General features: G+C 45.0%; 1 protein-coding gene across 2 annotated transcripts in view; it reads right to left on the bottom strand.

The window, feature by feature from the left end:
- Nucleotides 1-10,277: 10,277 nt before the first annotated feature.
- Nucleotides 10,278-14,223, bottom strand: part of PRKCSH (PRKCSH beta subunit of glucosidase II) — a 34,667-nt gene continuing 30,721 nt past the window's right edge. For both annotated transcript variants that reach the window (XM_077470358.1, XM_077470357.1), the window contains 4 exons: nt 12,750-12,824; nt 12,083-12,182; nt 11,044-11,204; nt 10,278-10,547 (listed from right to left, as the gene is read on the bottom strand). In XM_077470358.1, coding sequence (XP_077326484.1) covers nt 11,061-11,204; nt 12,083-12,182; nt 12,750-12,824 — 319 coding nt within the window. In that variant the 3' untranslated portion in view covers nt 10,278-10,547; nt 11,044-11,060. The remainder of the gene's footprint in view (nt 10,548-11,043; nt 11,205-12,082; nt 12,183-12,749; nt 12,825-14,223) is intronic.

Raw genomic sequence — 14,223 nt, forward strand, 5'->3', positions numbered from 1 at the left:
AGGGTGAGTAGGGATGAGATGACACAGGATCCGCACACAGGGAGTAGGGATGAGATGACATAGGATACACATACAGGGAGTAGGGATGAGATGACACAGGATCCGCACACAGGGAGTAAGGATGAGATGATACAGGATCCGCACACAGGGAGTAGGGATGAGATGACGCAGGATCCGCACACAGAGAGTAGGGATGAGATGACACAGGATACACACAGGGAGTAGGGATGAGATGACACAGGATACACAGGGAGTAGGGATGAGATGACACAGGATCCGCACACAGGGAGTAAGGATGAGATGATACAGGATCCGCACACAGGGAGTAGGGATGAGATGACACAGGATCCGCACACAGGGAGTAGGGATGAGATGACACAGGATCCGCACACAGGGAGTAGGGATGAGATGACACAGGATCCGCACACAGGGAGTAAGGATGAGATGATACAGGATCCGCACACAGGGAGTAGGGATGAGATGACACAGGATCCGCACACAGGGAGTAGGGATGAGATGACACAGGATCCGCACACAGGGTGAGTAGGGATGAGATGACACAGGATCCGCACACAGGGAGTAGGGATGAGATGACATAGGATACACATACAGGGAGTAGGGATGAGATGACACAGGATCCGCACACAGGGAGTAAGGATGAGATGATACAGGATCCGCACACAGGGAGTAGGGATGAGATGACGCAGGATCCGCACACAGAGAGTAGGGATGAGATGACACAGGATACACACAGGGAGTAGGGATGAGATGACACAGGATACACAGGGAGTAGGGATGAGATGACACAGGATCCGCACACAGGGAGTAAGGATGAGATGATACAGGATCCGCACACAGGGAGTAGGGATGAGATGATACAGGATCCGCACACAGGGAGTAGGGATGAGATGACACAGGATCCGCACACAGGGAGTAGGGATGAGATGACACAGGATCCGCACACAGGGTGAGTAGGGATGAGATGACACAGGATCCGCACACAGGGAGTAGGGATGAGATGACATAGGATACACATACAGGGAGTAGGGATGAGATGACACAGGATCCGCACACAGGGAGTAAGGATGAGATGATACAGGATCCGCACACAGGGAGTAGGGATGAGATGACGCAGGATCCGCACACAGAGAGTAGGGATGAGATGACACAGGATACACACAGGGAGTAGGGATGAGATGACACAGGATACACAGGGAGTAGGGATGAGATGACACAGGATCCGCACACAGGGAGTAAGGATGAGATGATACAGGATATACACACAGGGAGTAGGGATGAGATGACACAGGATCCGCACACAGGGAGTAGGGATGAGATGACGCAGGATCCGCACAGGGAGTAGGGATGAGATGACACAGGGAGTAGGGATGAGATGACACAGGATCCGCACACAGGGAGTAGGGATGAGATGACACAGGATCCGCACACAGGGAGTAGGGATGAGATGACACAGGATCCTCACACAGGGAGTAGGGATGAGATGACACAGGATACACAGGGAGTAGGGATGAGATGACACAGGATCCGCACACAGGGAGTAGGGATGAGATGACACAGGATCCGCACACAGGGAGTAGGGATGAGATGATAATACAAAGGTACATGGTGAGAATGTATACAAATCAGAAAGGTGATTGCTTTATCAAGTCTGACCAGCAGACGGTGCCAAAGTACACTTTCCAGCAGAACCATGCAGCAGCGCTAGTTCCAGGGCACCCCACTTCTGGGAGCTGGGCAATGCAGTGCCTAGCACAGAATGACAGCGTTGGCTGCGCCCTTTAACACCATCTCAGACTTTTATTTTTCTTTAAAAGAGTTGGATTAAAGAAAAAGAGCTGCAGACCAAAGAAACCAGTAAGCAAGCTTTGTATTTTTTCAGTGTGGAGTAAAAAAACAGGAGAAAGAATATGTCAATGTTATACATTATATATATATATTTTTGTGGCTTCAGTTTTTGCAAAGTGGGGCTGAACTCCCAGACTGGACAGGCTCACAGGACAGAAGAACTGCATTGATTTGGAGGCAGTAAGAAATGGCCAGAGATCAGGTTCGGAGGACATGCACCTCTATCGTCTCGGTACTGATGTTCCTCCCAGGAGCCTTGGAACAAATGGATATATAACATAAAAAAAGTAGCAGCCTGGCGCACCACATACATGGATTACTGTTGGGCAGATAAGTTTCCTCACTTGTATTTTGCCTTCCCCAGGTCCCCCCTTACCTCAGCTTGCTAAAGAAATATGTAGATAAAACCTTTCCATTTTTATTACAATGAAGGGAAAAAAGTATTTGATCCCCTGCTGATTTTGTATGTTTGCCCACTGACAAAGAAATGATCAGTCTATCATTTTAATGGTTTATTTAACAGTGAGAGACAGAATAATAACAAAAATGTCCAGAAAAAACACATTTCAAAAAAGTTATAAATTGATTTGCATTTTACTTTCAATATGTTTTTATTTATAATGCAAGGTGAGACAGTAAGAAAATCTCACAAGTAATACGGTCAATGAACAAGTAAAATCTGAAAAATATGACCCTTACCCCACACAGCAGCCGGGTCAATCAACAGTAAAACATGAGAGCGTAAAACCATAAGTCAAATGGGCTAAACGTAATCAGTATAATGGTAGATTACACATTACAAAGTAGCTCAAAAAAGTATGGTGCTCCACCAATCAAATTTACAAGCATGTCCCACCCTCTGTTAGACCCATTTGGATCTTGTCCAAAGAACCTTTGATATCCATATTGTCAAGAATAATAACAGAACAGAAAACGGAGCAGAGCAGAGGGGGGAAAAGAAAAACAAAGAGGGGGGGAGAACTCCCCTACACCCCCCTTCCACTAGGAACGACCGCACAGAGTTGTGCCTGACCTTTTTTCAAATTATAAAAAACATCTTGTTAGACAGTAAATATAGAGAAGAAAGAAAGAGAGAAGAAAAGAAGAGGAAAAGAAAGAAAAAAAAGAGGGAGAGAGGGAGGGTCAACCAGCGGCAAATCACAGTGGAGAAATATATTTGATCCACAGATCCCAAATCACGTCAAATTTCTTGGAATTATTACGAAGGGTCCAGGTGAGTCTATCATTGACCATAATCCAGTTAAGCTTAAGTTTTACAGAATCAAGAGGAACCATCGACTGCTTCCAATATCTAGCTATAGTTATCCTAGCAGCTAGAATTATATATGTGATCAGTTTGAAAGATTTCTTGGGAACCCCATCGGGGAGCTTTTGAAAAAGCGCTACCTCCGGGGCTCTACGAATATTAACCCCAGTAACCGTATATATGAGGTTAAATATACGAATCCAAAATCTGACTATTATCGGGCACTGCCACCAAATGTGGCACATTGTACCCATCTGACCACACCGTCTAAAGCACATGGGGGATGCAGATGGGTGCATCTTAGCTATCCTGGTTGGCACTAAATACCATCGTAGTAGAGTTTTGTAGTTTGCCTCAATCAGTACAGTATTAACAGATACTTTAGATAAAGCATAAGCTATATCTTGCCAATCAGGCAGGTCAAAAGGTAAGATTCAAGTCCCGTTCCCAATGGGTCATATAGGGGAGTTTAGTAAGTGGGTCCGTAATAGTAGCATAAATGGTAGATATACGTCCCCGTATTAGGTCCTGTGATTGGCAAGATAATTCAAAATTCGTAAGAGTAAACGGTCTATCTAGCAAACCAAGTTTAGAACGTATAAAGGATACAATCTGATTATACCGAAACAGCTCACTAGGGGGCATCTGTATTGTCTCTACAAAGTACTGCAAGGAATGAGGTCGGCTTCCATTTAAATAGTCACCTATCCGTAGGAGGCCTTTATTGAGCCACCACCGGAATACCTGTGGGGTCAAGCCAGGTGGAAACTCTGGGTTACAAAACACCGGAGCCAAGGGAGTATGTGAAGACACCAATAATTTACGATGGCGCACCCTGTCCCAAACCTCAAGGGAGTGAGACAGGGTGGGGCATAAGATAGGAGGGCGAAGGCGACTTGGCAGCCACATCAAGGAGCCAATAGCAAGAGGATGGCACGAAAGGGCTTCAATAGACACCCAAAGGGGTTGAGGCCCCCTGGCCGTGGTATATGAAAGCTGTGTTATTTGAGCTGCTTGATAATAAGCTTGCAAATTAGGGAGGCCAAGCCCACTGCGCAATTTCGAGGTATATAACGTTGATTTATTCATGCGGGTTTCCCATTACCCCAAACAAAACGGAGAACCTCTCCTTGTAACTGTTGCAATTCTTTCCTCGGGACTGCAATGGGTAAGGTCCTAAAGTAATAGAGTAGTCTGGGGAGAAACGTCATTTTGACGGAATTAATCCTGCCAAACCAAGATAAGGAATAATCCGCCCAACACCGAAGGTCCTCACGTAGTCGGCGAAAAAGTGGGGGATAATTGGCTTTGTATAAAGTGCTAATTGAGGATGTCAATTGAATACCTAAATAGGGAATAGAGGTTGAGGTCCATTGGAAATGAAAATCGCGTCGCAACTGTTGTTCTATTAAAGGGGGCAGAGAGATATTAAGGGCCATAGTTTTTTGAGTGTTTAAAGTAAGTCCTGAAAGTTGGGAAAATTGGCGAAATAAGGACAACAAATTAGGTAGGGTAATTGTGGGGTTGGTAATATACATAAGAACATCATCGGCAAACAGGGAACATTTATGTTCCTGCTGTCCACAACATATTCCATGAATTCGGGGATGAGATCGAATCGCTACCGCTAAAGGCTCTATTGCCAACGCAAAAAGTAATGGAGAAAGTGGACAGCCCTGCCTCGTGCCACGGCCAATGAGAAATGGGGATGATCTATAACCCCGGATAGCAACCTGGGCCGACGGTTTGCTATAAAGTTTTCGTAATAATGAAATAAAAATAGGACCAAAACCAAAGGACCCAAGAGTAGTAAATAAATAGTCCCAATTAAGGCTATCAAAGGCCTTATGAAGGTCCAATGAGAGCAATAGCAGTTCCCGAGATCCAGGAGCATCCCATTGGGAGCGAACCGCAGAAATCAAAGCTATGGATCGGCGAATTTGGTCTAAAGTTTGGCGTTGATGTATAAAACCTGATTGGTCTTTATGTATATATTGTGGTAAAAAGGCACCCAATCGTAATGCTAATAATTTCGTAAGGATTTTGAGATCACAATTAATCAATGATATAGGGCGATAATTAAGAATATCAGTAGTATCTTTGTTTGGTTTAGGTATAACACTAATGTGGGCCCTGTTTTCATCTAAAGGTACTTCGCCACCGTCTCGTAAGGAATTAAAATAGAGAGCCATATGGGGGACCAGGTATTCTGAATTTTTTTTATAATAGCTATTAGGGAGTCCATCAGGACCAGGCGATTTATGCAGAGATAATAATTTAATGGTGTGGTGTAACTCTTCACAAGTGATAGGTTGGTCCATAATTTCTCTATGAGGTTCCATAAGAGACGGTAGCGATAAAGTGCTTAAGAAATGGTTAATAGAAACAGACGTATTGTCGTGAGTTGGGGCATAAAGTGTAGTATAAAAACTCTGAAATTCGTTAAGGACACTCTGATGATTTTGAGAAAGATTACCCCCTGAAAGTCTAATCTTAGGGAGAGCCGTATGTGTATGTTTAGGGGTAAGTTTGTGCGCTAGCAATGAACCTGGACGATCACGCCATGTAAAGAACCTATGGTTGGTCCAACGAAGACATTTTTCGGCCCTTGTAGTAAGGCATATATTAAGTTCGGTGCGGGCCTGTTCCAGCTTAAGCAGTAAGTCCGAATGAGGGAGTCGTTTATGTTGGGCAGCTAGGGTTTCGTATTCCTTAGTTTTGGTCAAGATCAAGGTGTTGTCAGCCTTATTAAGTCTGGACGTCAATTGAATTAGAGAGCCCCGAATGGAGGCTTTATGCGCCGCCCAATTAATAGCAGGGTTGGTATCTGATTTGCATTTTAATGAGTGAAATAAGTATTTGATCCCCTATCAATCAGCAAATTTCTGGCTCCCAGGTGTCTTGTATACAGGTAATGAGTTGAGATTAGGAGCACTCGCCCCAATCTCTGGATCTACCGATCATTTAGACATCCAGGTTTCACTTAAAGAGGAGCTGCACCTAAAAAAAAAATATTAAAAGCCAGCAGCTACTAATATTGCAGCTGCTGACTTTTAATAAAATCACACTTACCTGTCCCAGGTTCCAGCGATGTCGGCGGCAGGTGACGAGCGATCGCTCGTCTCGCTGCTGCCACCGCCGCCATCCTCTGTCAGGGAATCGGGAAGTGAAGCATGACAGCTTCACTGCCCAGTTCCCTACTGCGCATGCGCGAGTCGCGCTGCGCGTCTCTTATGGTCCCCCGCTGTGTCTCTGGGAACTGTGTGTTTCCCAGAACACAACAAGGGGGGGGGGGGGGGGGGCGGAGCGTCTGCGGCGGTCTGGCCGGAAGTGGGTGCAGTTACCTGGATTATCCAGGTAACTGCACCCCCCTCCCCCCTGAAAGGTGCCGATTGTGGCACCGGAGGGGGGGAGGGATAAGATTAGCGGAACTTCCCCTTTAGGGTGAAGAACCGCTTTAAAGCGGAACTTTAGTCAGAAAATAAAGTCCTACTAGATTACTTCAGGCTGGCCCCTTTTGCAGGTATAGCTATGTAAAACATTAAAATTAAGTGTTTATATTGTTTACAATCCAGTAATACACCGTTTCACCCTGTTCTGCACTTGCTCAGTTGCTCTCCATTTTTAGCACTGCTGAATTTGTAGAGGCCGATCTGCTGACAGGCTTAGGCCCCTTTCACATGATCGGCCCGCAAAAGATCCACCTGTCTGTTTTTCAGGCAGATCTGAGTGGGCCACCCATTGACTTGTATGGGAAGGCAGATGTCAGAGGAGATGTGACCACTGACACAGACGGGTAGCAATACGTTTGCCATCCATCCAGTGGATTGGATGAAAATGGACAGGCTGTCCGTTTTCATCCGATCTTGCCATAGAGGAGAGCTGCGCTCTGACAGGTCCATCCCTACAGTGAGCAGAGACGGACCTGTCATCCGCCGGCTCAGTGGGGATCAACGGAGCGATCACACGCTGAGCTAGCGGAGTCAGCTGAATGGATCCACCCTGTGTAAAAAAGGGGCCTTAAAGTGAAATGAAGCCCTCCTATCCTTTACAGCAGGGGTAGGTAACCTTAACCACTTCAATAGCGGGCACTTTCCCCCCTTCCTGCCCAGGCCAAATTTTCAGCTTTCAATGCTGTTACTTTTTAAATGACAATTGCGCGGTCATGCTACCCCGTACCCAAACAAATTTTTTAGAATTTTGTTGCCACAAATAAAGCTTTCTTTTGGTGGCATTTGATCCCTCTGCCTTTTTTTTTTTTTGCTAAACAAAAAAAATAAAAAATTTGGAAAATAAACTCTGTTTCCGTTATAAAATGTTATAAATAAGTTTTCTCCTTCACTGACTGGCACTGATGTGTACTTATGGGTGGCACTGATGCCACTAAGTAGAATCATGTCTGGGCACTGAGTGGCATCCCTACTGGTCCAGGGTGGCATAGCTGGTGGCCATCCATGATCTGTATCCCTGGTGGTCATCTGCGGTTGGGGGGGGGTTTGCACTGATAATCAGTCAGACCGACACGCCGCACCACCCAATTGCCGCGCTGCAGGCCCCCACAGGCATGGACCGGCTGTTATCCTGAAAGACAGCAAATGACATCCAGTCAGGATAACTGAACCATCGCCCAGCTGTCATTTTTTCTATAGGCCAGATGGGAAATGGTTAAAGAGGTGGAGATCTACCTGAACAACATGGGAGAAGTCAATGATCACCGGGCAGTGTCGCCCAGTGCCACCTCCTTACACCTGATTTAACCCGGTAATTGCCGTACTACTGTGTTGCAATCTCATGCATTGCACGCCAATCATGGGTTTAAATTAGGTGGTGAGGAGGCAACATATTGCCACCTGTCAACGCACACTCAGTTCGCTTTTCAAAAGAGCAGCAGTGTCTGCTGCACTTGTGAACGAGTCCTTAGTTGCATTCAGCAGCACCCTTAGGGATTGTTCACACGTAACGTTGTGGGGTGGTAAAACAGCAGAATATAACAGACATATATGGCTAAGCACAGCAAACCAAAAATGAAAAGTTGCAGGTACACCGTACTGCACCTGATGTGTAGGTAAACCGCAGCGCATCAGTGTGAAAGCAGCCCTATACTATTATGCCCAGTGTATTGCTTCACACTGACCTGAAGATCTCTTCTTTCTTGCTGCTGGCACCACTCTGGAGTCCAGTAGCTGGGATAAGAGGTGGAGTGCAGTTGGTAGCACTCTGCATGGAACAGGAGCCGGCTCTACAGAGGAGGCTTTGGCTTATGTGGCTCTTGCTGCCTACCACAACTCCAACTTTATAAGTTGTCCCTCTGCATTGCACTCTGTCTGATGCTCTGGAATGGCAGGTCAGCAAGCCCGGAGAACTACCAGTCACCTGTCCGCGATCTACAGGTTGCTGACCCCCGCTTTACAGCCAAGGAAGCTGCTTTGGTTTGACCGGCAACTGCCATGGTGCTCGACGTGTGGCAGTTATAAAACCAGACACTTGATGGTTTGACAGTTTGGTTGAAGACACAAGCAAATGTGAGTTAGCAATCCTGATATTACAGGAATGTATTTTTTTTTTTTAAACAGTTAAACTGATGGGTTTAGTTCTGCTTATCATTTACTGCTACTCAGGGCCTCAGAAAAATGGCAGCCTCCAGCAAGAATTAACAGCAACAATGCTGGAGGCAATTTACAGCACAAACTAATTTTGGTAGCATAATTAATCTGGAATGTATGTTCCTTGCTAAACAACATTTGTTATGAGTAAAGTTCCACTTTAAAGCGGAGTTCCAACTGTATATCATTTTTTTTTTTTTTTTAAATGATGAATATCTTTGGATTGGAACACATACAGCACTCAAGTTTTTATCGCCGCTTGATTGCCGTTTTGAAATCAAAAGATATATTTTATTCTTGTCTCCTGGCAGTTTCCATATTGCTTGTGGGCATGCGAAGCCCGCAAGCACTATCTTTCTGGGACACGGTGCTGCTGAGCGACAAGCAAGCACCACCCGTTCTTGCGCATACGCAGTATGTTTGGCTCCCAGCGTCGTCAAACTTCTGACGTTGCCATCACGACGGACGGTATCGTCGTCGGAAGTGCCCGCCCTGTTGCGATGGCGGCAACGCAGATGCTATGCACTGGTTTCCCACATTTAAAATGGCGCTTGGAAACGCCCTGTATTGCATCATTTCCATCATCGAAATTACGTTATTGGCCACGGGTGGGAGGAGGAGGATGAAGTGAAATTGATCAGCTTAGAAATAAGGTAAGCTGATGGGGGGGGGGAAAAAAAAAAAAAAAAAAAAAACTAAATTGTTGACATTAATAGATTGAATAATAAAAAGTGGGTGGAACTCTGCTTTAAGGTAACCCTCTGCTCATGTAATTTTTTTCTGTCTGTTATAGAATTGCCCAGTATTTCCACCCTGCCATAGGCAGAGGTGACTAGTAAATTTAGTTTCAGAAGCTCACCCAGGTTGATGTATAGTCTTTCACTTGGCTCTCCCTTTATATCAGTGTTGCTGTTCCTGGCTGCTGCTACTAGGCGTCACTGGCACTTACAGCAATAGACAAGGGAGCTGCAACAATGCTGGATAATGAATATTAATGTCCCCCCTGATTAACCACTAGGAGGTTTATGGCCAGTGGTGCAAGCTGGAGGAACGCATAAACACTGTTGAGTGGCTTGGTGTGCGCAGTTGTGTGTTCTGATTAGGCCAGAAGCCTATTTGGCCCTAACATAGAATCCTCAAGCCACCTTACCAGGTCGACAGTACCCAAGATGGGGAGCCAGGGAAAGCAGTCCTGGAAGAAAATCCTGGTACTCCCTTGGATGGAGGGGGGGGTGTGGCAGTCTGAACTCATGTTGCTGGAGGTAGCTGAAGCCCTAACCCTCTCTCCCCGTGAACCTGAGCAGATAACTGGAAAAGACTAAAGTGACAGGTACCCTTTCGTTATTGTATCTATCCACTGTGGCCATCGATCCACCCTGGGATAATATGAGCCAACCCCTGCAGTTTTACAGATGTACATCAAAATTCAAGATGATCAATAACCATCGATTTTATATTGAGCAAGTCTATTGTAGCCTACCGTACTTATATAGCTTTTTTTTTTTTTTTAACAAATGTATAAGAAAAAAAACTACAGTAGCCAGAGGGGAACGTGTCTAAATTTAATAAAATGAAACATCGCACACCGAAATCAGGACTATGTACAACGTGGAGGTGTGGAGAGCAGCAATGCAGGGTGGATGGAATGTGTCTGTTGGTTGCCGGTGACTTTTACTGCAGTAAACAGGAAGGAAGGAGGGGGGGGGGGGTGCAGTGAATCTGAGGTCACAAGAGAGGTCACGGGGCTTCATCCCACTGGTCACAGTGTTCATAGTTCCCAGGAAGAATTACACGGAGTCTGGTTGCTCCATCTGTTGTAAAGAGAAGAACAAAAAACGGAATTGATTATAGAGGACACGTTAGGGCAAAACTGCTGACTGTTTTACGTGAAGGTTGGCGTGTAAGCCGACTTGTCCTATCAGCCTCTGTGTGAGAAAAAGAAAATATTTTTCATGCAGCATTTTAAAACATTTCTAACCAAGCTACCATTTTCTTAATTAGGAAGTGAAAAAAAATTAGGAGCCAAGTAAAAAGTTAAAAAAGGACCAGCCAACCTAATTTGGTTACATCAAGACCAACATTTTTGTTTTTTGGTGGACCAACATTTTTTTGGTCCAAATTTTTATTTAGGTAGGGAACTTTACCTAGATGAAAATACGGACCATTAAACAATGCGTTTTTTGAATTCTAACTGCTCTGTGCGATTGGCACTGCAATGTACTACAACCAACATATAATCTTTTATAGTAGGAATTGTGCCGAAAACATTTTTCCCTGCTTACACTCCCACTCAGAACAGTATGGTACCTGTAGGACTGATGAGGTCACAGCTCGTCATGTTCCTCTGATTGGGGGATTTCAGCGGGCTGCTGACAGGCGGCCGGAGTGTAGAACTCCATGAGGTACTCACATCGACTTGGCTCCGAGGTGGATGTGACAACTGTTTCTTTACCACAGAGCAATTTAACCTGCAGGAGGGAGAATAATGAGAGCATTTGCATGTCTTAGTCTGATCAAACCTTTCATCAGGATTCCTATGGGAGGGAGGAACATGCCTCCTCATATGTTCCCCAGGATTCTAATTGCAATGCTGCCATGTGGCAGTATGTGTGACGCGACTGCAAAGCTGCCAAGTGGCAGTACGTGTACCGTGCCTATAAAGCTGCCAAGTGGCAGTACGTGTACCGTGCCTACAAAGCTACCAAGTGGCAGTACGTGTACCGTGCCTACAAAGCTGCCAAGTGGCAGTACGTGTACCGTGCCTACAAAGCTGCCAAGTGGCAGTACGTGTACCGTGCCTACAAAGCTGCCAAGTGGCAGTACGTGTACCGTGCCTACAAAGCTGCCAAGTGGCAGTACGTGTACCGTGCCTACAAAGCTGCCAAGTGGCAGTACGTGTACCGTGCCTACAAAGCTGCCAAGTGGCAGTACGTGTACCGTGCCTACAAAGCTGCCAAGTGGCAGTCACGGGCAGTACGTGTACCGTGCCTACAAAGCTGGCAAGTGGAAGTACGTGTACCGTGTCTACAATGCTGCCACGGGCAGTAGGTGTACTGTGACTACAATGCTGCCAAGTGGCTGTACATGTACAGTGACTACAATGCTGCAAGATAGACGCACGTGTTGACTACAAACCTGCTATGTGGCTGTATTTGTAAAGCTGTTTCGTATTTGTTAGCTGTGCAGAATAAGCATAATATAGATGGCGTATTTGACCTTTTAGTTGTCATTATCCAGTAATAAAGCCATACCCTGCACTTTGGTCACAGCAGGCAATGATAAACTATGTGCAATTGGCCAGCAATCCTACATGTTACTCACATCATCCATCCCTAGTGACACTCACCAGTGTGGACCGGTTGGGACCTTGCCAACAGCCTGTGCCCTGGTCATACTTCATGGCACTAAATTTGTCATTTTCTGGTCCAGCCCAGGTGTTCCAGATTCTGTGAATATGAAGCCAAAACAAAAACACGTTCTTAAAGTCATGTTTACTAGAAGGTGCTCAGGAGCGAATGACAGCCACTCAAAAAGCAAATGCTTTATTTTGCAGCACAAGAACTCATTAACGCCATATTCTGTATCGTAGACAATGTCCTACAAGTTCAGTTTAAACCAATGCACTGAATGTTTTTTTTTTTTTTTTTTTTTTAATTGTGCAAAAATAAGTTAACTGTGTCGCCTTGTGGGCATGCGTTATATTATAGGGAGCATAACACGCCGCTGGTGTGAATGGGTCCTAAAAGGGTAGGAATTGTGGGCCCGAGTCTGAATTGTGTTCCAACCCAGGGGATTTTCAAGTTTTTTCCCCTTTTACTCAAAAACTGGCATACAAATATCGATGCCATTGGACTCCTTCATTGTTTTCACTTTTGTATAGAAGGATTACTGCTGGAAGGATTGGGGCAGTCTCACAGTAGCAAGTATCAGCTTCTATAGCCAGAATGATTTGGGATTGAACAATGCCTAGAAAGCTACCATGAACAGCATCCAATCAGCTGGCAGGAACTCACCCCAAATTAGTCTCCGATCCTCCAGCCTTCGGCTTCTGCGTTACGCGGTTAAACGGACAGAGGCGATAAATGTACCTAGGAAGAAGCAGAACGTGAAGTACACATACAGGTGTATCTCAAAAAAATTTGAATATCAAAAAGTTAATCTCGTATATTATAAAAAGATTTATAGATTCATAGATTTATAGATTCATATCACAGAGTGATATATACATTGCAAGCATTTCTCTCTTAATTAATTTTTATGATTATGGCTTACAGCTAAAGGGGACATGTTCAGAATGCCCGTGTGAAAAGGGTCCAACAATTCGCCCTATACCAGATCATGCTCATCTGACGTTTAATTCAAATTACGGCTCATTGACATCAGGCAGAAAGAAACCACTGCATTTAGATGTGCAGATAATTTTGTTGGCTTCTAATCGCGACACTATAGCATACAATAAGATGCGTTTAGCCGCGAAAAAAAAAATAAAGTAGGACATAACTGCACCCAGGGGTGCACAGATCTGTAAGATTTATGCATATACATACAATGCATAAGGCTTCATTCAAAAGGGCGTTAACACCCGCTCTGCATGCAGGCCACATTTTTATACAGACAGCGGCTGCGCAGACACAAGCGCATATTAACCACGACAATACAGGGCACTTTCGCCCCCTTCCTTCCCAGCCCAATTTACAGCTTTCAGCGCTCTCGCACTTTCAATGACAATTGCGCGGTCATGCTACACTGTACCCAAATCTAATTTTTTATCATTTTGTTTGCACAAATAGAGTTTTATTTTGGTGGTATTTATTCACGACTGCTTTTTATTTTTTGCGATATAAGCAAAAAAGAGCAGAAATTTGGAAAAAAAAAAAACTATATTTTCTTCTATTTTAAAAAGAATCCAATAAAATCGAATTTTGGCATATATTTAAGCCAAAATATATTCTGCTACATGTTTTTGGTAAAACAAAAAATCCGTTAAGAGTATGAGTGTGATCACGGACATATGAACGCAAATGATCATGTACAGAGGTGTGCAGGTGATCATGGACATACAGATAATCATTGGGACATGTGATTTTAGTGGGACATATGTGGGGGACATGTGTTTTTATTATTTGGGGACATGCGTGTTTTACACTAGACTGGTGATCAGTGAGTAAAAAGCAGCTCATACTCACTGATCACCAGCCGGCTGTAGAGATCTGCTCTCCTCTCCTCAGTGACGACTTCTGTGTGAGGAGAGCCGATTGCCTAGCAACCGGCTGTTTGTTTACATCACATGACATTTGTGATTGGACACGGCCATTATGTGATAAAGAGGGCCAATCACAGAGCCCTCCTCCCGATCCCAGATGGGCCGTGTCCGAGTGACACGAGCGCATCGGGGGTCGCACCGCTGCGCAGGCACGCGCGATCCCCCTCCTTCTGAAGGACGTTCCTGAACGTCCAGTCAGAAGGAGAGAGCTCCCACCCGGCCGT

The sequence above is a fragment of the Lithobates pipiens genome, unplaced genomic scaffold, assembly GCF_037356315.1.
Source record: "Lithobates pipiens isolate NorthernLeopardFrog02 unplaced genomic scaffold, aLitPip1_a1.2 Scaffold_8, whole genome shotgun sequence".
NCBI lineage: Eukaryota > Metazoa > Chordata > Amphibia > Anura > Ranidae > Lithobates > Lithobates pipiens.